Here is a 22,654-nt window from a genome sequence, read left to right as displayed (position 1 = left end):
CAACAAAGAGATAATCTTATAAATGCGTTAGGAACACATGTATGAAAGAAAAAACATTAAAATACATATCTAAGGGTTCATTTTCCTGACATCACGTTATCTGACCTTTTCCGCTTGACTCGTACATATACTAGATATTGCAAATAAGGGAAACCATGGGACCTATGCAAAACTGATATTTTCTATCTTTTATATCTGGCAGGCTTCTTATTCTGAGTCTTAATTCTCCAAACCTGAGAATGCAACCTCTCCAGAGCTCTAAGATACTTCTCCTTCTTCTGCATCTCCTACTTGCTACATCTTAGCTCTCTATATAGCCATGCTATAAAATTTATGTTACCTTGAGGGTGCATGTCCTCTACACATCAGCTCTATTAATACCAACATCATGTGTAAAACATCTATTTACATGAGTGTGTTTATGTGGGAGTAAAAATCATTCTAATATTGCAAATGTTAGAATTTAAGATTCACTTTGAAAAGATTATAAAAACCACCAACTATGCTGATATTTGTTCAGGCCCAGAGAATGGGACATGTGAAGAGCAAAATGTAAAATATGTAAATTTTCACTGAAATTCCACTTATCTAGAATCACCTATCAACAAGTCTTGACTTCTTTGAACTGTTCATATCTTACCGAAATAGAGAAGTATAACTGTAATTTCTTCCCAAAGCAGTAGTACATGTAGATTTAGGTGAAAAATGCTGTTTTAATGCCTTTTAAAATGTTTCCTTACTGAGCGCCGGTGGCTCACGCCTGTAATCCTAGCTACTCAGGAGGCTGAGATCTGAGGATCCCAGTTCAAAGCCAGCCCAGGCAGGAAAGTCTGTGAGACTCTGATCTCCAATAAACTACTCAGAAACCAGAAGTGGTGCTGTGGCTCAAGTGGTAAAGCGTTCACCTTGTGCTGAAGAGCTGAGGGATAGCACCCAGGCCCAGAGTTCAAGCCCCATGACCAACAAAAAAAGAAAAGTTTCCTTATTTTCCTTTATAGGAAGGCCTGTCACAAAAGTAGGGAGCAAATCAGGACACCTACTGAATAATTTGGGAATACAATGAAGAGCTATCACTTTCACAGATTAAACTCATGATCAATTTTAGCCAAACTTAGATCCATGTGTAAAGACTAATCCATACGTAAGCTAGATACATATGCATACATATTTTCCGTAACAAAAATTAATAATATCCACATCCATGAGGTGTCAGTAGCTCTTCATACATTTGGTACTAAGCACTTGGCTCACACAAATGGTATTTTTCTGAAATCTAACATGTTGTCAGCCCAGATTATCACGTTATTTTATCTGTTTTCACTGCCATCTTGTATTTGTGGGATGTCAGATGCTACATGCAGCATCCCGCAGCCGGGTCCAGCTCACAAACTGAGAAGCTATCCCACTCGTCCAAGGTAAGCTCCTTAACTAAACCTGCCACCCTCTGAACTCTTCTGTTTTTCTGATAGCCACAATGAGGGGAAATTATAAACATATGCACAGGTGTTATGAAGTGGGAGTTGGAGAACTAGTTCAATATAGACATAGGAAGTACAAATACTACTTGGGCTTGGGAAGGAGGTCCACATGGAATCTGAACTCCTCTCCAGTCTCTCCCAGCAGGTTTGATCACTCCAGAGTACTTGTCATTTGAACGTATTGTTGCGATTATCTGTCCCAGTGAGCTGAAAGGATACTGAGGTAAAAGAGGTATACCAGTCACTCACTCTGGTATCCTCCACAGCGCTCGGCAGGCACAAGACACAGTGCCCTACCGAGCTGTTTATCAAATATTTGCTAAGTATACCAGAAAAAATTGTCAGTGCTACAAAGGATTTTTTAAAAAGTCCAAGCTTCTGCCTCATCTAATACAATTATTTGAACATTCTTTCATGGACAGTAATTTCATTGCCAAAAGTATTATAAAGTTAAGAGTTTTAAAGAAATAAAAATCATCATTGTTATTAATCTGTTATATACCTGACTCAAAAGACACTTTTATATCAGTGTTCAATGGAGATACAAGATCCAGACATAACACACATACTGCAATGCTACACTGACCTCTGTAACAAATTCAGGTGTTAATAGACCTGTCAATGTTTATGAAATCTGCATCATGTCTACGACTGGTAGATATGAGCTGCTAAATCAGAGCTCATCCAGGCAGGACACCACCCATTCCACTGACTCCCTTATGACCTTTACCCACAACCAGACACTTCCTGTTTTCACGTTAAGATCAGTGAGCTCTGAATCCTGATTCTCTCAATGTCTACCTCCCACAATGTGACACTTGCACCTATCCAAGTACTTTATGTTCATGCATTATACCAGACTGACGCTACCGGCAACAAACATATTCTTTAGAAGAAAATTAAAGACTTCTAAGGAATAGCCAATGTCCGGAATGTTAATCATAACAATTTCATTTAAAAAAATCAGTATACAATGTTCTGGAAAAAGAAGTACGCTACAAGAGATAAATAGAAAAGAAAAAAGGAATTATTAACTTCTCAGTTCTAAAGCTTGTAGGAATCCCAGCGTGGATTCCTACAGAAGACTATGCAACCAACGTTACCATTTCCTCCATATTAACTCACTTAGCTGAGACAGAGCATGCAGTTGAGCAAAGCAGACTGTGGTCCAACAAGACCCCAGGCCACTTCTCTGTAAACTCTGATAATCCCTCTTAGAGGCTTTGGTTTCTTCCTTCCAAATATGGCCTGACCACACTCACTCTCCATACACTTGCTTTCCCACACAGACCCTTCCTCCAGACAATCATACATGTGTTCACTCAAAATAAAGCATCGGTATCAACTTTCATCATCACTTACACAGGAAATTTAGACTTTAGAGAGGAAATTACTACAGAATAGTGGGAATGTTTGGCTATCAGGAAAGTCTATTCACCAAACTATAAGCTGAGAAAAATACATTGTATGTTTCAATTACTGTATAAAATATCAAGAATATGTTATAAAGGAGAAATTTAACAAACAAAATAACAAAGTAAAAGACCTGGAGGTAAAAATTTATCCAAACTCTATCCCTACCCGACCACAAACTTATTGAGTGGTATATTCGCACTTATTATATTCAGTTACCTCTTCAAATCTTTCACATTACTTTTATCTTTTCTATGACAAGTAGATTTTCTGCAGCTTCATGTGCTTCTCCAACTTTAGTAAGTAGCAGATTAAAATGCACTGGGCAAGTTGATGTTCTCATACTCCAGGACAGTGATGGAAGTCACAAGTCCTTTTCTTAGAATAATCTTGAAGCCATACAAAATTGCCAAAAACAACCAGTGTCTGCACTCAAGACATCCATACACTGAGAGAAATCCCTTTATGGAAAGTACAGAACTTCAGTGAAGGCCAGCAGAACAGGAGGCTCTAAGCATTCTTCCCTGGGGCTGTTCATGACCCCTTACCCCACCCAGCTCAGTCACTGCCATAGTCTAAATGAGAAGGACAGGCTGGCAAACCAGCAAGTCCACTGCTACTGCCGGGCCAGACAGTCTAGGACTGGGAGCATGATCAATGAAGTACAAGCTGGAGATGTGAAAGTGCTCACTGCCTACACAGACCAATCAGAAAAGCGTAGCATCTCTATAGACTCATTTTTACCTGAACACAAAACTATATAGTAACCTCAGGGAAGCCAGGTTTTAAAAGAAAAAAAATAAAGTAAAACAGAAAACAAAAAACTTAAGCTGAGACATGAACAGCCACATAACGGGAACAACAACAGCCCTCATATTTGGTCCAGACAAGTCGTTAAAGAAACAAAAATAAGTACACAAGAGAGTAAGACTCACAAATTGCCATAATCTGTTCCCTAAAATGTAGACTATCCGACAAAAATTTGAAGAGATGAAGAGAAACAAGAAAGGTGGCTTGTGCTCAGAAAGAAAAAAATAGATGATGAAAGTTGTCTCTGGTGTCCTGGATACTGTATTTAATTGGTAAAAACTTAAAACTGAACATGATTAAAGAATTATTTAAAAAAAAAAGGTGTGGTGACATATGCCTATAATTCCAGCTACTTGGGAGGCTGAACTCAGGAGGATCACAAGTTCAAGGCCATCCAGGGAAGAACATGATTAAAGAATTATTTAAAACAACAACAACAAAAAAAGGTGTGGTGACATATGCCTATAATTCCAGCTACTTGGGAGGCTGAACTCAGGAGGATCACAAGTTCAAGGCCATCCAGGAAAGAGTGAGCACGACTGTATCTCAAAAACAAAATACAAACAAAAAGACAAGATGAAGCTCCTTAGACAAGGTAGTATGTCTAACATGTATGAAGCCCTGGGTTCAATCTACAGCCCTGCAGGGGCTGGACAAGGTGGGGAACAGAACTTAAAATAACAAGTAAAAGAATCTCAAGAAAGAGAAATCATTACAAAGAGAATCAAATGGAAATAAAAGAACTAACAGAGGACATCAAAATCATCTCTGAGTTGAAACCAGAAAGAATCATTATACTTGAAGATGGCTTAATGGAATTTTCTCAGTCTGAGGAACAAATATAAAACATATAAAGCATAACTGGCTTTATAATACATAGGGATCAAAAATAAATAATAATGACATAAAAGCAAGGGAGAGAGCCTGGCACCATGATGCACATCTGTAATCTCAGGACTTTAGGGCTGAGAGGACAACCTGGACCACAGAGCAAGATTCTATCACAGATGATGATGATGATGATGATGATGATGATGATGATGATGATGATGGTGACGGTGACAGTGACGGTGATGGTGGTAGTGGTGGTGGTGGTTTGGAACAAAGTCTCTGTCATTTACTCAAGTTCAACTATTACTAGTCTAGAGCATACATGTAGGAAATTATTCAAAAGAATAATTAAAAAGTCAAAATTTACAGTAAAATAAGGCAATAAATGAGGTCAAAGAAAAAAAGCATGATGTCACTAGAAAATAGCAAAATGGCGATAAGAATGCAAACAACAATTATATAAATATGATGGACCTAAACACTACTACATATAACCATATCCACAGTGCACTGTCCATAAGAGATATAATATAGGTCCATTAAATTAAGAAGAAAACAAGTTCAAAGAAGAAAGTCAGGAAATGTACAGAAAACAATAACCTAAGACAGCTGGAGTCTCTCTGGTAATATCACATAAAATAGACATTGCCAGGCGCTGGTGGCTCATGCCTTTAATCCTAGCTCCTCAGGAGGCTGAGATCTGAGGATCACGGTTCAAAGCCAGCCTGGGCAGGAAAGTCCATGAGACTCTTATCTCCAATAAGCCACTCAGAAAACCCGAAGTGGGACTGTGGCTCAAATGGTGGAAGGCTAGCCTTGAGCTGAAGAGCTGAGGGACAGCACCCAGGCCCAGATTTCAAGCCCCATGACCGACCAAAAAAAAAAAAAGAAATTATCAACTAAGTAGACCTAAAACTGGGGTTTCAAATGCTCCACCCAACTGTAGACTTGAAGAGATCTGCCCAGATCAACACTGTTCAAACTGCCCAACTCCAATGCCCATCCAGTCAGGAACAGACAAAGACAACGCGGTATAGTTATATAAAAGATGTAATGAAGGGCTGGGGAGGTGGCTCAGTGGTAGAGTGCTTGCCTTGCATGCATGAGGCCCTGGGTTCAATTCCTCAGCACCACATAAGCAGAAAAAAAAGTGACTGGTCAGCATTAGCTACATAAATATAATTGAAACTGTGTTGGGGGGAGGGGGTGGAAAGAAGCAGTAAATAGAAAGTCAAAGATGAAAATTACCAAAAGATGTAATGAAGATCCTGACACATGCTACAATATCGATGAGCCTCAAACACACTGAGAAAAACAGTAAGTGAATATCCAGAAAAGGCAATAAAAAGCCAGAAAGCAGACCAAGTGTTGCCTTAGCTGGGATTGAGAGCTAGGACGCACTGCAAATCAGCTCAAGGCAATTCAAGGGATGAAGACATGTTCTAAAACTAGATTGTGGTTCAAAAAAAAGCTGACCACCTCGGTAAATTTACCAAGCATCACTGAATTGCCCACTTACACTGAATGACTTTTATTGCCTGTTCTTTATGTCTTATAAAGCTGGGAAGAAATAGAGTATACAGTAATATGAGTGAATCAGTAGCTTCTCTCTGAGACTGAAAAGGTACTGCATGGAAGAGCCGATCACCAAGTACGACCCTCATGCAAACTCTAGCCCCTCTAGGTACTATATGGATGAGGAACGTGTAACTCATCGAGTATCTGGCATTAATTCCATCAACGCAGAGCAGATGAACTTAAAACTATCCATGTCTAGAAAGCCAAAGAATGCATGCAATCCCTTTGCTGTTATGTTAGTGAAATATTTACTTCTACGTTCACTCAATCAATATTTGCACAGCTGCCCGGACTTTCACATGTATGCCATTATGGTCTTTTATGTCCTCAACTATAAATTTTCTAGAGAACAGGGCCATGCTGCTAAACTCTACAAATATGTCCATCACATCACAGACAGCTGGGCCACACAAGGGCAGACATGGGCTTCAGAGCAGTAGTGAGCAATGTGGGCCTTTGTACTCCATGACAACTAGATCTTCTTCCTATCAAACCTCTTCCAGTAGCTGAGAAGAGAAACATGGTAAATTAACGATTCTCATTTTATTTTTAGCCCCATGTTGACCCTGGCAGGTATGAAAATAAAGAGGCTGATGATTCAACATGTCTGAGGAGAATTCATATGGCTTTCCAAAGCCATTCATCAAATTACTCAAATAGTTATCACAAACTTATTTGAGCTTATCCTTAAACCTACATACTTAAACTTAGGCAAAAGGAAGCAAACAAAACCTGAACACAAAACTATCATTTTCTCTACCAACTCCCATCTCACTACCTCAAAACCACAGAAAGACAGTAATTGCTGTGCTGGCAGCAACTATACATATGATCTGGTCTCATGCTTAAAACCCAGTTCTCAGTCATAGAGGAAAAACTTCCTCTTAGGGTTCACTTCTCAGAAAGTGTTTGGGGGCCAGGCATGGCGAGACACACTTGTAATCCTCTAGAGGGAGGTGAAGACAGAAGGATCCTGGGTTGAGACTCAAGCAGGCAGAAGTTAGTGAGAGCCTATCTCAAGAAACAACCTGGGGGTGGTAGGTCATATGCCTGTAATCCCAGCCATGGGAGGCCAAGGCAGGAAGATTATAATCAGGTGCCAGCACCAGAAAGTGTGAGAACCTACCTGAAAAATAAAGCAAAAGGGACTGGAAGAGTGGCTTAAGTGGTAGCAAGGACAAGGTTCTGAATCAAACCCACTTAAGGAGAGGGAGAGAGAGAGAGAGAGAGAAATGAAAATACTCTTTTTACCCTTTGGTGAAAAATAAGTCTTTACAAGGTGTTTGATGTACATGCTGAAAATATGCATATACATGCTTTCAGTATTTTTGTACAACTAAGTTGAATACATAGATGACCAATGAAGACAACACAGGTAGAAGAATAGTACTCTAGAAGAGCTGACTCACCAGCAAGCAAGGCCTTTTGGGTGGAGACCATGATCTTGGCATCAGAAGATCAAGAGCAGTTCTCTCTCCTCTTTAGAACCCCTTGCTCCCACACAAGAGGGAATTTTCTGAAAACGCCCAGCAGGCAGCAGACTCTCAACATACTAAATCAGCGGCTCTAGGCTTCCCCATAATTCATTCCCACAGCAACCTCCATAGAAAGATGGGCATTCATATTTATTCCCCCGCATAAAAGGGTTCATAAATAAAAACCAAGTCTCTATTTTGAAGAGTAAATATTTTCAGCTGTCAGCCATATTTAACTACTCAGCTTCACCCCTGCTGCATGGAAACAGCCACATATAAAGTGAACATAGGTATGAGTCAATAAAACTTTATTTATAGAAACAGGAGGAGACTGGATTTGGCCAACAGACTATTTTTCTGATCCCTGCCGTAGAAGCACAGCTATTTAGAATAAAGAGTAAATTATGAGCCGAGCAATAGCTCTGTATGTTCTGTTCATAAAGAAACTAAAGTTATCAATATTACTCTTTTATTTTCTTTTTTATATACATGATTGTTTTCTGAACTGAAAAAAAATTGAAAACATTATCTCAATTCTTTTTACATGTTACTCTATTTCCTGGATGTCAATAAATCATACTGACCATCCATAGAAGGCATCTTTTACTTTGAAGTTTCTTACAATGTAGTACCTGGGCTCTGATATATCTTCTTTAAATAGTACATCTACCTAGCAATATAAAACTTAGTAATTTTATCATTTCCAAACACAAACTATATCATCAAATCTAAGAAGTCTTATGTTCCCTTCTGATCCTGTAAGTTTCAAAGTTCATTGAAAAGTAAGCCAATGGTCATTTCCACACGATCCTTCCCATTAAAACCAGTATCAAAACAATGCATTTTTTTACAATTTTTTTAAAAATGCATCTCAAAACCACTGCTCAGCCCAGGCGCTGTGGCTCATACCTGTGTTACCAACTACTCAGGAGACAGATTATTAGAAGGGTAACAATGAGAGGCCAGCCTGAACAAAAACGTGGTGAATCCATCTCAACCAATAACCAGGTATAGTATTGTATACCTGTCATTCCAGTCACATGGGAAGTATACATAGGGAAAATGTGGTCCAGCTTGACCCAGGCAAAAAAAAGGGGGGGAAAAAAAGGAGGTGGGGTAGGAGAGGGAAAAGGGGGAAGAGAAAGGGAGAGAGAGAGAGGGAAAAAGAGAAAGAGAGAGGGAGAGGAGAAGGAGGCTATGCAGAAAGAATGGGGCCACTATAAGGAATATTCAAGTACATCCTGTGCATATCTGCATTTTCCTCAATAGAGGTTTTCCATGGCACACCTATGGATACCAAGGACCTACTTTAATGTATACTCTTCTCCATTTTAAATAAGACATCTTCATTTCAACTGCACCTAACTAAGCAAATCATGTAAGCAAACATCTTTAATGGACCAGAGCATTTTTGTGAAGAGCTTGGAAATTCCCTTGGCTGTTTGTGCTAGCAAATACAACTTGGAGTGGTATATACAAACACAACTCTAAAGATTTTCAACTCTTAGACTTAAAAGGGAAAAAAAAAAACATCCTTCTAATTGTAACCTACTCAATCACCATGTGTGTTGTTCTTAACTGGGGAGCATTTGCAGCCTTGATTATGAGGAAAGAGCTCCCAGCCCTCAATGCTATCAAACAAGTGTGAGCATAACGTGGTGGCTGGGAGCTGGAGCCTGCAGCTGTATGACCCTGGGTAGGCACAGTCTGTGAGCTTCACTCTCCTGTGTACAAAATGGGAATTGCAGTAATAGTCTCATTATCAAACATGTAAAAAACACTGAGTACGCCTGATAAAGGGGCCCATGAAAGGGTAGATCTTCTTAACACTTATTAAAACTACCTAAAAGCAGGCACCAGTGGCTCCACACTAGTAATCCTAACTACTCAGGAGGCCAAGATCTGAGGTTTGTGGCTCCAAGCCAGTCTGAGCAGGAAAGTCCCTGAGACTCTTAACTGCAATTAACCACCAAAAAGACAGAAGGAAAGATATGGCTCAACTGGTAGAGCACTAGCCTTGAGCACAAAGAAGCTCAGGGGCAATGTCCAAGCCCTGAGTTCAAGCCCCAGGACTGGCAATAGTAGATAGACAGATAGATAGATAGATAGATAGATAGATAGATAGATAGATAGATAGATAGATAGATAGATAGATAGATAGATAGATTTTCAAATCAGGCAAGGTGGTATCATCTCTCCTTTCAACTGCTAACAGGGATGAGGCAGGAAAATTGCTTGAGTCCTGAAGCTGAAGATTGAGAAAGAGTATCATCTTTTTTTCTATACAAAAACAAGCTGGAAAGAACACTACACATGTGCTATCTCCATCAAGATACAAATAAGCTGCTCCTAGAGTTTCACATACACATTCTCCATCTACCTTAATTTCTTCAGTAAAGAAGGCTGAATGAAACAACCAACCTCCAAAGTTCTCCCACACATACACACTATAACTCAGGTAGGAGATACATGGGGGCTACCACAGAGCTTGCCCTGGTGCCCTGCTGGCCCTGGGCAGCCACCTTCCAGGTCTCAATGTGTCAGCCTTCTTTTTCATTTATTTTTATCGGATCACACACTGCCCTAATTGTATGCTTAGCCTACTTTTATTTGACTAGTGAAACTATTGTCTTATTTTTTGTTACACTGGCAAATCTGGAAGGGTTGGATAATAAGTAAATGTAAGTATACTTCAAAAATATTAGTATTTTGGTTAAACTCATACTCTAACCATTGAGACAAAGAAATAACTAAGCACCATAGAAGTTTGCTTTGTATCAATCAGAAAGGTATAACTGTTATACTACCATGTTTCCATATCATGCTCAGGGACTTTGAAGTTAATTATACAGTAATTATAGTTAGATGGTATCTCAACAACTTTGTGATGTTTTGTATTTTTAATACATTTTGCACAGCAGTAGAATCTTTGAGTACTTTCTAGAATGAATTTGTCATAGAAAATCTCTAAGGACCTTCTCAAAACTTTTCACAATAATGCTGCTAAAAAATACATTTAAAAAGTAAATCATGTGTATGTTCTTCCCCCTGTGGTATATCCCCTGTTGTCACTGTATTTGATTTTGGTACCCTGCACCTTGTATATATATTTATCTAATTTGGGGAGGGGAAGGGGAATAACAAAATGCTGAAACAAGGACACAAGATGACCCATTGAAACAATGATACTCACAAGACACTATTTTGGAAAGGAACTTTACAACTTCTGGCAAGGGGGGGGGAGGGGAGGAATGGGGGAGGGAATGGGTGGGAAGCAATAGTAGGAGAAAAACAAAGGAGGGGATAATGTTTGACAAGAAATATACTCATTACCTTACTCACATAACTGTAACCCCTCTGGTACAGCATCTTTACAATATTTTTTTTTAAAGAAGATAATTTTAAGCAATAAAAAGAAAAGCATTTCCTTCATAAGAATAATTTGAATACTAAGTGAAAAAGACCACATTTGGTTGTAACTTTTTCTGCTTAATAAACAATGCAACATAGTGGCATGTTTTATAACTGGTTTGTTATTAATATGCAAAAGAGCATTGCTATTAATATGCAGAATGGTATCACTAGTTAGTCCACAGAAGAATACTGCAAAAATATTTGAAAATACAAAAATGTTTGAAAATACTAAATATTAATAAAAAGGCACTTAATTTATTCATAAAACATTTTATAAATAACACAAGAACCAAGTTTATTCCAGACATGTTCAAATTACTACATTCTAACTCTGGAGGTTAAAAGTATTTGTATATGATAGGAGGTTTTATGCATATTATTCATTTTCGTACTCTACAGCAAGATAAAATTATACCCCATCAGAGCATATTTTGTACAAAGATGTTCTAAATAAAATCATTACTCTGGTTAATCATATTATTATATTTTATATTTGCTTTCAAGGAGAAAAATGTATTTTGCTAATGTTAATAAGCATTCCAAAGGCATCAAATAAGCTCTCATCATGAGCTGAAAAGTAATTATCTACAAAAAAAACAAAACAGTGGTTTGCTATCTTCTTAAATCTATTCTCAATTTTTATCCTAGTCCAACATCATAAATAATGTCAGCTATAACATCAATGGCTTTTCCACCAAAATCAGAAAAATCTATTCTTTAAATTATTATTTATATCCTTTTAACTATAGTCATCTATAGAACTTCTTAAAAATAAGCTATGGGGCTATTTTCCTTACAAAATTTCTGATCTCTCAAATCATAAAGCTGTCAGCATGGGATGGCTGCCCGAAGATTCCTATGTGAAGCATAATGTAAAAACAGCTAGACTTCCATGCAACATTCATCAAAATTGCACATATTCTTAAAAGCTCAAAAAGATACTCGCTATATGAACAAGTATATAGATTATATATTCATGGTAGAAGACTTTATAGAAACCCAATAAACTGAAAGCAAATGAAAGCATGCATCCCAGTCAGACAAATCCTGAAAATCAGATTGGGTTTCCCTTGTCTCACCCAGAAGTGGGGCAGGGGACAAAAGAGGGGACACCCACTCAGAATTTAAATAGAACACTTTACTTAGATCCTGAATGATCTAAGAAGTCAACATATTTTACAACAGTTCAGTAAAATAAAACAGAAGAGCTCACAATCAGTTTCCTGAGAATTAGATGGAAAAGACAGATGTTCAATGTAACCTCATTTAACATGTCAAAAAATAACATTTTTTTTAAAAGGTAAAGTCTGAATGAAGTTCAATAGAAAAATCAAAGAGGTGGCACACTGAGCATGGATTTTCCTTTCCACATTATTTTCTGCCCTGACCTCCCTCTTCCAGATCCGGGATGAGAAAAGAGGGTGGGAGAACCAATAAATGAGCAGAAATTCTGCTATCTCTGTGCTGCATAAAGCACAGTGAAAGAGTGCCTCTATACATGAAGCACATACAACCAGAGTATGACACAAAGAGCAGAATTTGAGGGAAGTAACAGCGCTCGTCCTGAGTGTTTTCCCCATGGCCATCATTTGGGCAAATGCCTGCAGTTGCTGTATTATCTGTTCATACCCACTATCTGGGCTTTACAGGCAAGAAACTGTCATTCCATGTTCATCCAAGACCACACAGCATGGCAGTTCTAACATGAGGCCAAACTCTTCAGCTTCATTCCTACTAAATATACTAAATGCATAAATTTTATGAATCCCATAGTTAAGAATTCAACCTAAGCCAGGCGCCGGTGGCTCATACCTGTAATCCTAGCTACTCAGGAGGCTGAGATCTGAGGATCACGGTTCAAAGCCAGCCCCCGGGCAGGAAAGTCTGTGAAACTCTTATCTCCAATAAACTACCAGAAAACCAGAAATGGTGCTGTAGCTCAAGTGGTAGAGCGCTAGCCTTGAGCTGAAGAGCTGAGGGACAGCACTCAGGCCCAGAGTTCAAGACCCATGACTCACCAAAAAGGAAAAAAAAAAAAAAAAGAATTCAACCTAAGTTAAGAATTACCACTTGGTTAACTGCTCAGTTGATTAAAATTTTGTTTTACTACAAGTTTCTTAATCAGAAACTTCCAAGTATCAGAAGAAGCATTTCCTACCAAGCTTCAAAAGTATAATAAATTTCATGAGTACAAATCATCTTAACCCTCCAGTTTACTAAAAAGTGAACACATTCAAATATTCCTCTGTGGAACACAGATGACCAAAATAGTATCTTCTGATATAGTTGACAGAGATGATAGATCCATGAAGAACAATTAGGATGCAATACTGTAAGTGCAACGAGACACACATCATACAGCAATGGGGGTCTGCTGTGGATTTGCAGAGGGAGGGAGAAGAGATAAGGGGAGAAAAAAAATAAATAAGTCTTTGGGAAAGCTATTCCCACACAAGAAGGTGAGGGGTAAGAGGTATCTTCCAGAAAGAAAGAAGGCACAGAAAGGCTGAATTTGCCTCCTGAACTCTTGGAATGGCAAATGGCTACTCATCAGACACAAAAGAAAGCTGAACTGCAACATCCCTCTTGCCAAACTTGGAATGCTGAACTCCATCTTGTAATGTGTGGCCATCCATAAAGTCAGGTGCCACTGGTATTCATAACCTGATCACCCCCATGGGTCATCTCTCACACCATAGTAAGTGGGCTCATAGGGGAGGAAGAGGGTTTTCTTGCAGTGTGTTCAAAGCCAAATGTAGTCAGCCAATACACATAAAAAAACAGCCACCAAATCTCAAAAAATATCTTGCAAAAGGTTAAGACTTAGTGTTTCCTACAATGACTTCCAATCTTAAAGTAGATGAAACTTTGAAACCTTTGGCCCAGATACAAAAAAAAAAAAAAACCCCACAAAAAAGGAGGTAAGACCTCATTTCTTTTCTCCAAAGCTTTGAAACATACTCATGATAATGACTGTTTTGGCCCCAAAAAAGAAAGCCCTTTCTCTTAAGAAGACTGGACCATAATCCCCTCGACTGCATTATCTAAGAGTCCAAGTAAAGACCTATGAAGGTGGGAGGGATGATCCTTCCCCAGATGAAAAATCAGCAAGCAACACAGCACATCTCTCTTGCCAATGCCCCAGGGCCATGTGTGGGAGCTCATGCCTTGGTACTGACCTCATCGCAGTCCAGAGAGACTTCTCTGGGGAAACCCATGACAACACATTAACCTCAGTGAAAACTGGCATGAAAGCATCATACACATATAATCTGAGATTTGTTTAAGGTGTTAATCTTTTACTATGGAATATCAAATTCAAGACAAATACAGATTGTAGTCCAAAGAAGCCAAGTGAGTTCAGCAATCACACAGTAGCATACCCTAGCTAGGCAGGGACTCCTGGTCTGGTTGTGAGTTCCTTTCTCTTCATTCCATATCTACTTTGTATAAGAGATGTCTTCTGAGCAGGGCGCTGGTGGCTCACGCCTGTAATCCTAGCTACTCAGGAGGCTGAGATCTGAGGATCGAGGTTCAAAGCCAGCCCGGGCAGGAGAGACTGTGAGACTCCTATCTCCAATAAACCACCAGAAAACCAGAAGTGGCGCTGTAGCTCAAGTGGTAGAGCGCTCGCCTTGAGCTGAAGAGCTGAGGGACAGCGCCCAGGCCCAGAGTTCAAGCCCCACGACCGACAAAAAAAAAAAAAAAAAAAGAGAGATGTCTTCTGTAAGCTGATACAGAGGATCATAAAAGCTCAGTACAATATCCAAACTGTCACAGTGAGATATAAAATATGCTTATAAGTAGGCTGTGATTAGGCTGCTTTCACCCCAAACTCTTCCCAAGAACAGCATCCTAGTGTACTTCAGAAGGTAGGGAGAAATTGGTCCGTTGAAGGCACTCCAGCTTAGTTCTTTCTCCTTTATGTCTTTCCCCGCTGGAATTGGAAGGTTCTTCTCATTTAGCCTGCTGGGTGAACTAACATGGCTCAGATCACCTCTCCAGAAGTCTACCCTATGCCCCATCAGAAAGCCCCCTCCCTCAGGACCTACCAACATGGCTTCTTTGTGTCTCTTGCTGCCTCATGTACATATATACTCTGACCTTTCTTTAGTAGTAAGAGCCCACCTTAGGCAACTATGATGGACTAGAACCCAAATATTTCAGATCTTCTTAGAAAACTCGTAATTTTGGAAAAGAATATTTTATAGGATATATGTTTACTATTTGATGCAATGACTACTATTTCCAGATCAATGTGAAAATGGCACCCTGACTTATGATTTATGTCCCATTAGTCTATTCTGAAGTGAAAACATCCTAAATTGAATCCTAACCTACAACCATCCTAGCTTGGCAACACAGCACACAGGGGCAGGTCAGCTGTTGCTCTCATGATCAAGGGCTGAGGGACTTCTTCCCTGCTCCCACCCAGCATCAAGACTGGATAGGAATAGAATTGGTAAAACATATTAGAATTTCAGCACAGTGAATTAAAAGATAGAAAATAAGAAAGGGGTCTGGGGGTGTAGCTTATGGGTAAAAAAACTTGTCTATTCACAAATGAACAAAAATAAATAAAATATGAAAGGGAAATTTAAAAAAAGACTGGATAGGATAAAAAATCATTATCCTGGGAAATTGTCTAAATCTGAAGTATCTACTGGATGTGTATTGCTTTTACATCATTGTACAATTGATAAATCCTAAATTAAAACATCAAGACTCTAGGACTGTTGATATACACTGGCGAATGTCTGAGCCACCATCAGCTAGCTAGGACAAGGAAAATTAGAACAGGGTGCTCCCTCTAGATGGAGAAACCTTAAAAGAAGGGATCAGAGATACAAATGCTCACTTGAGCAGTAGGCACTGAGAGAAAAGGGCCCTTCTTTATTAAGTTCATATTCTAAGTGACAGAGACAGGCATTTTTGATATGACTGAAAAATCAGACTGAAATACTACACTGAATAATCTCTCTCTAAATCCCATCTCATTAAACATTGGTTAAAAAAATCAGCAGTTCCAATTTGGGCCCAAGGCCTTTACCTCTGTCACCAAGAGTACTAATGCTTTTTTTTTAGGTGGGAAACAAACACTGCTTCCAGATTCAAACAGGTTGTGAAGCTGACCAAATCTCCCAATGCCACCTTATAGCATCACATCTGGCCAGATTTATCTGTCCAAGAAACATTTTAAATTATTCCTTAACATGTATGCATTGTGCTTCAAGTATTTCTTCCTCTAATGGTAATAAATGCAGTCATGCACTGCATAACTAGGTTTCAGGAACCAATAAGCCACATATATGACAGTGGCCTTATTATACAAACCAGGCCACACTAAAGCTACCAGCACAAGCATGTTCCCTGCAACACTGTTTACCATTGCCATGATATGGAATCAACCCAGATGCCCCTCAGTGGATCAAGAAAAATGTGGTAAATATACACAATGGAATTCTATTCATCCATCAGAAAGAAAGATATTATACCACTTGTAAGGGGGAAAAATTTTATTAATCAAAGTAAGCCAGACCCAAAGAAACATAGGTTGCATGATTTCCCTCATATGTGTTAACTAGAATGTACCATTAATACCACAAGTAAACACACTGGATGGTAAAAGAAAAAAAATACACTGGGACATGATAAATTATACAGGTCTCTAGGCATTCACATAGAGACCAAAGGAGGATATTCTTTGGAAAGGATCACATAGGTGCAATAACTTATGTGCATCTGATCATATAAAATAACTTTTCAAAATGAACTCCAGGAAATGGAAATAAGAGGTGTTTGTTCTTTGCCATTGTTTTTGTTTATCTTGTGTGTTCATTTATCTGTCCTTGGGAGGGTAAGGGGGGAGGGAACACAGAGGACAAAGGGTGAACAAATGTAGCTGTGGTGCTCACTAGATACTATGTTGAAAATGCACTCTACAAATTGTGGGTGGAGATGGGAGGGAAAAACTGGGAGAGAGGGAGAGGAGTGACACTGTCCAAGCAAAATATAGTTTATCTGACTTATATAACTGCAATCCCTCTGTATATCACCTTTACAATAACAATAAATAAATGAAAAAGAAGAATTTAATGAAGCTAAAAAGCTCCTAATGCCTAGTAACACTGTAGCACAAAGCATCATGCACATGGGTATGATAATGTTGGCTAAAACAAACACTACACTGCCAGTAATGTAACCATAAAGAACATACAATAATGTATGAAATATGCTAGATACTGATAATAACTGAGCATGTACTGGCTTATGTATTTACTATGCTATAGTTTTTCATCATTATTTCAGAGCTTAATCCCTGTACTTATTTAAAAATAAACTATTAGCTTGATGCCAGTGGCTCACACCTATAATCCAAGCTACTTGAGATACCAACATCAGGAGGACGAAGAAGGTTCAAGGCCAGTTTCAGAAGAAAAATCTGACAGACCCATACTCAATCCATAGCTGAGTGCAACGGTGCACACCTGTTACCCCAAGCTGTGAGGGAGGCTAAGATGGGAAGAACTGCAAAGTCCACCTAGCCCAGGCAGAACATGAGATTTCACAGGACATTTCACATTTCTGATCTTAGCTACAATGGGAAGCCTAAAATGGGTGGTCTATGCACATGCGTGGTCAAGAAACAAGACTTTATCATAAAAAATAATCAGTAAAATCCAGGACTAGAGGTGTGACTCAATGGCTGAACACCAGTATCAAGAGTAAAGCCTTAACTTCAAACCCCCAAACTGGGAGAACAAAACAACTACAAAAAAGCAGAGGCAGGTTCTTCAGAACAGATTCCAGGGGAAAGCACTGCTGTTCCCAGAAGGAACAGCATGTCACTGTTCTTGAACAGCTGCTAGCAGGACAATATATGAAGGTATAAGATGGGCCCTGAACTCTTGATCCTCCCAGGGCCAAAGCTAATAACGTGTGTGGTTCTGAATGTTTAAGAAAAAAAAATTAACAAGGAAAATAGAAAATAGAAAATGACTTAAGAGAATAAGGACATAAGCCAGGCACCAGTGGCTCACACCTGTAATCCTAGTTACTCAGGAGGCTGAGATCTGAGAGTTGTGGTTCAAAGCCAGCACAGGCAGGAAAGTCCGTGAGACTCTTATCTCCAATAAACCACTAGGAAACTGGAAGTGGCACTGTAGTTCAAGTGGTAGAGCACTGGCCTTGAGCTGAAATGCTCAGGGACAACGCCCAAGCCCAGAGTTCAAGCCCCATGATCGACCAAAAAAAAAAAAAGAGAATAAGAACATAAAAACTACTTCTGTAGAGCAGTACAATGGATCTTCATTTTAAGCTAAGCATTATCTGAGTCAAAAAGGTTCTTAAATTTTGTGCTTAGTTTATCAAGTAAAAAAACATAACCTTAGTCAGCCAAGGTTAATTTACTCTTGAAGAAAAGAAAAAAAAAACTATATGAGTGTAGCCTCAGTGTGCAGTGCTGTTAGAGAAGCCGACAGCAGTACTGAAGCAACGCCCTAGGCATTCAGTTACCCTACTTCTCTCATCCACTCACCCAAAGTAACTTCCAGCACTGCAACTCCTACTCACAGTACGTGTCTGGACAGTATACCATTTTTAATCTTTTAGACTGCATTTTTACTCTACCTTTTCTGTGTCTGGATACAATTATGCTTACCATGTGTTACAAATGCCTCCATGTTTAGCATAGTAACACACAGCAGGTCTACAGCCTAGCAGCACTAGGCTAGACCATACAGCTAAATGTGTGGTAGGCTAGACCATCTGGGTTTATGTAGATATATTGTATGTTTGTGCAATGAAGGCCCCTAACAGTACCTTCTCATTATGTAGCTCTGTTGTTAAATGATTCAGACTATACTATGTAAAATACTTTATTCCACTAAAAATTCTTTGACTAACACTGGTACGTTCTCATCTGCTTGAGTTAAATGTAAAAAATAACTGTTATTCCCAGTGGGCAAAACACATTAGAAGAATACAAATCTTCTAACACAATAAACTAAATTATGCTTACTTTCCTAATATTAAAGTATCTGTTTACAGTTAAGATAAAATACAGTCTTAGTATGAAATCTATGTGCATTGTATGTATATACATGTATCTGTACATATACATACATATACGTATACCTATAGACATGGATGCATATATATGTATATACATGTGTACATACATATATAACATATATACATATGTATATACATATATACATATGCATATGTATGTCTGTGTATAAACACATATTATATACATATATGTGTATGTCTATATGCGTATATGTAGAAGCTAGTCTCTTCTAGGTTCTGCAAGTAAATTTCTAGGTATATGTCAACTATAACTCATCTTACTAATCTAAATTATAGAGTAGTACATAAATAAATCTCAAAAAAAAAAGTATGGGTGGGGAGGAGATGTGGCTAAATAGTAGAGCCCTTCCCTAGAATGCATGAGGTCAGAGTTTGATTTTTTAAAGATATAAAGGAAGAAGGGGCAATGAAACACATACATAAGGTTCACGGTGATCCAGTTGGGAAAAGTTATCAACCATTCATTTTAGATTTCCTTGATCCCAATAAGGTTCTTGTTAAGAAAAATTCATTCTTAGCTTTCAATATCCAATGATGGGTTGGGAAAGATTCTAACTTCATCAAACACAACTAATTCTTTTAAAATATACTTTTATCTCCTAAGAGACAAGAACAGCCTAGGGCAAATGGAACTGAAGAAAACGAGCTAGCCATGTTTGACTGTTGCAGTGCTGAAGCGGACACACCGCTCATTTTAAGCAAATCCTCAACCATTTAAGCCAAGTCCCCAGCAAAACAGTAAGTAACCAACATACCATTTCTGACTTCAAAGTTGTAGTTTATTAAAAGATTTCTTTTTTGTATGTCTTATTTTTACTGAAGACAGATGGCCTTACCTCGTAGATTTCTAGGATGGATCTGTTTTGTTCGAGGCATCTTCTTGGGCTCAGGAGCTTTTTCTTCTTAGAAAACTTAGAAAGAGCAGGTCACGAAAAGATGGCTCCATAAACTCAGTGTACATCAGTTAATCCATGTGCTGTAAAAAGGAAAAAATAAAACAAGAAACATATTTGACCACCTTCAATCAAGAGAAAAAAGTACTTCAAAATTTAGAGTTTAGCATAGCTTGACCCTAAACTCAAAGGGGGAAAAAAAAGCCCTAGGTACTGCAAAACATTACTAAATTTTAAATAAATATAGAACAGGTTATTTTGTCAGTATTTGGGCCTTCTCATTAAGAAAACAGGAAAAAAATTCAATTTATCTTTATCAAACAAGACAGAAGGAAGGCACTGTTTTAAAACTACTATTAGCAGGAACAGTTAGTGGATAGATGGAGACTACAAAAGAATTGTTGTACGTGCTCCATCTGCCCATTCATGAGGGCAGATGCCTCAGACATCTTATTCCACAGTTGATTCAATTAATGTGAAGTTGCTATGGTAGCTGTTCTGCAGTCACTGCAATCCTCCCTTCAAGACACATAGTAGGGCTACAGGGATCACAGTAAGACCACTCCCAGAGCACTCCGTGCTCAGACATCAAATAGGACAATAGAATTCCACTCCCACAAACACATGATCTTGCTGCATAAACAAAAAACCCACCAGCCCTTGTTTATTTAATGCCACTGGTGTTTGAGGGTTATTTGTTACTGCAGCATAACTAATCTGCCTTGACCACTACTTTTTAAAAAGTGATCTGAATATACGCTATGCCAAAATAATTATCAAAACCCTAATCCCCTATCTCCCCCAAAGTGGCCACCCTGATCTTTTATTCTACTAGATTCTCCCAAGGATCCCAGAGCCAGAATTTTAGTTTTAGCTTACTGCAACAAAGTAGATAAGAAAAGTCCATTAAGAAAATATGGATACTATACCCAAAACAGTGTTTAATCACACAACAGAATGGGATAGGAATGTTTTGTTTAAACGTGCTCTTGTATATTGCAGTACAAGTAATAAGCACCTACTATTTATTCTCTAATTTAATCCTAACAAGAACTGAGACCAAAGTTTGGAGAGTAGTTTAAGAAACCTAAGATTAGTAACTAAAAAATATGGCACTCCATGATCAGTTGTTCTTTGCTTCAAAGAAGCTTTTTTTTTGCTTTTCAAGAGGAGGCCTAGCACAGCCAGTCATGACTACATGCTTTAGTCTAACCAAACTGGGGTCAAGGTCAGGCTTTACCCCATACTGTGTGGCCTAGGTCAAGGTACTTAACATCCCTTAAGATCCGATTTCCCAACTGTAAATGTAGGAAACATTATCCACCTAAGAAGGTTGTTATAAAACTAATAACAATGTAAATACTTTGCCTGTCACACAACAATGTTGATATACTCATTCCCCTTAACTGAAACGCTGTGGAAAAGAATGTAGCTAATATTCTTAAGAGAAAGGTTTCCTTTTAGCTAAGAAATAGGGGAAAGAGCCTCAATTAACGTCAAGTGTTTTGCTCCTGGTAGTTTCTCTGGTGGAATAGCACAAGCGACCCCCTGTCCCCCATTTTTAACTGCACTAGCGAAGGGTATGAATTGTGACCATCAGGGCCATTTATTTCACGTGGCATCTTACTAAACGAGCCATAAAAGATAGGTCTCCTCAATTCTCTGTACCATCGGATTCAGGAAGGTTCTGGTTCCACCGAGAATTCAGAGGCACGAGAGCCAAATAAATCGTAGGCATGCTTAGCTCCGTTCCCGGTTAAAGCTTTATTAAATGGGACACACCACGATATGGCTAAGTTTTTAAAGCGTGAACTCAGATGGTAATCCAACCATGTGATCGCCACCGGATCCCGAGCCTAAATGTAAAATATGCAAATTCCCAGTCTCTTAACAGCTTTCTGCAACCTCGCTCACAGCCCACCCACCGTCCTCAGCTGTCCATCCCGCGTTCAGGCCCATGGGGGGGGGGAGGAGAGAGGTGGGTATTTTTCAGAGACAACAGCACTACAGACTAAGACGAGCGATCCACTGGTTCCTTACGGGAAAGAAATAAATACTACATAGAGCAAACCCAGGGACACGATCAAAAAAGCGGAAAGACAGTTGCAAGGAGGAAAAAAAAAAACCATGAATGAATGTGGAGGGCGGAGCCTGGGAAAACCCCTCTGCAACGCTGCACTGAACAAAGCGCTTTGCATGCCAGAAGGGGGGGGGGGATGGAAGTGCCAGCTCGGGAAGGAGCTCAGAGTGGATGCGGGAAGCTAGAGGAGGAGAGAGGGGAAGCGGAGGAGGCGGAGGAGGAGGACGAGATCAGGGGAGACTCCTCCTCACCCCAGCTCCGCAAACGCCCCCCTCCCCTCCCCTCCCCTCTCCAAGCCACCCAAATCCTTTCCCCAACCTGACCCCCCCTCCAAGGCAAACCCCAGTCCCCCCCACCCACCGCCCCCGGCCCAACAGCTGCTGGCGCACACTCGCAACCCGGAAAGAAACTACCCAGGTGGTCAGGAGTAAATAAGCACTTGGAGCTAAGAACCAAAAGGGAGGAAGGAAGAAGAGAAAAAAAAAAAAAAAAGCCACAAAGCCGGGAGGTTGCGGAGCCGAGGCCTGGTCTCCCTCGCCACCCGTCCATCCTCCCCGCAGCACGCATCTGAGTGAGGCAGGCTGGATC

General features: G+C 39.3%; 1 protein-coding gene across 1 annotated transcript in view; it reads right to left on the bottom strand.

Moving 5' to 3' along the window:
• Window positions 1-22,654, bottom strand: part of Hivep1 (human immunodeficiency virus type I enhancer binding protein 1) — a 121,612-nt gene that overhangs the window by 94,925 nt on the left and 4,033 nt on the right. The window contains exon 2 of the mRNA XM_013036504.1: window positions 19,930-20,069. Within this exon, the coding sequence (XP_012891958.1) occupies window positions 19,930-19,969 (40 nt within the window). The 5' untranslated portion in view covers window positions 19,970-20,069. The remainder of the gene's footprint in view (window positions 1-19,929; window positions 20,070-22,654) is intronic.

Source organism: Dipodomys ordii, unplaced genomic scaffold (assembly GCF_000151885.1).
Source record: "Dipodomys ordii isolate 6190 unplaced genomic scaffold, Dord_2.0 Scaffold296, whole genome shotgun sequence".
NCBI lineage: Eukaryota > Metazoa > Chordata > Mammalia > Rodentia > Heteromyidae > Dipodomys > Dipodomys ordii.
This window is presented reverse-complemented; position numbering and strand designations above follow the sequence as displayed.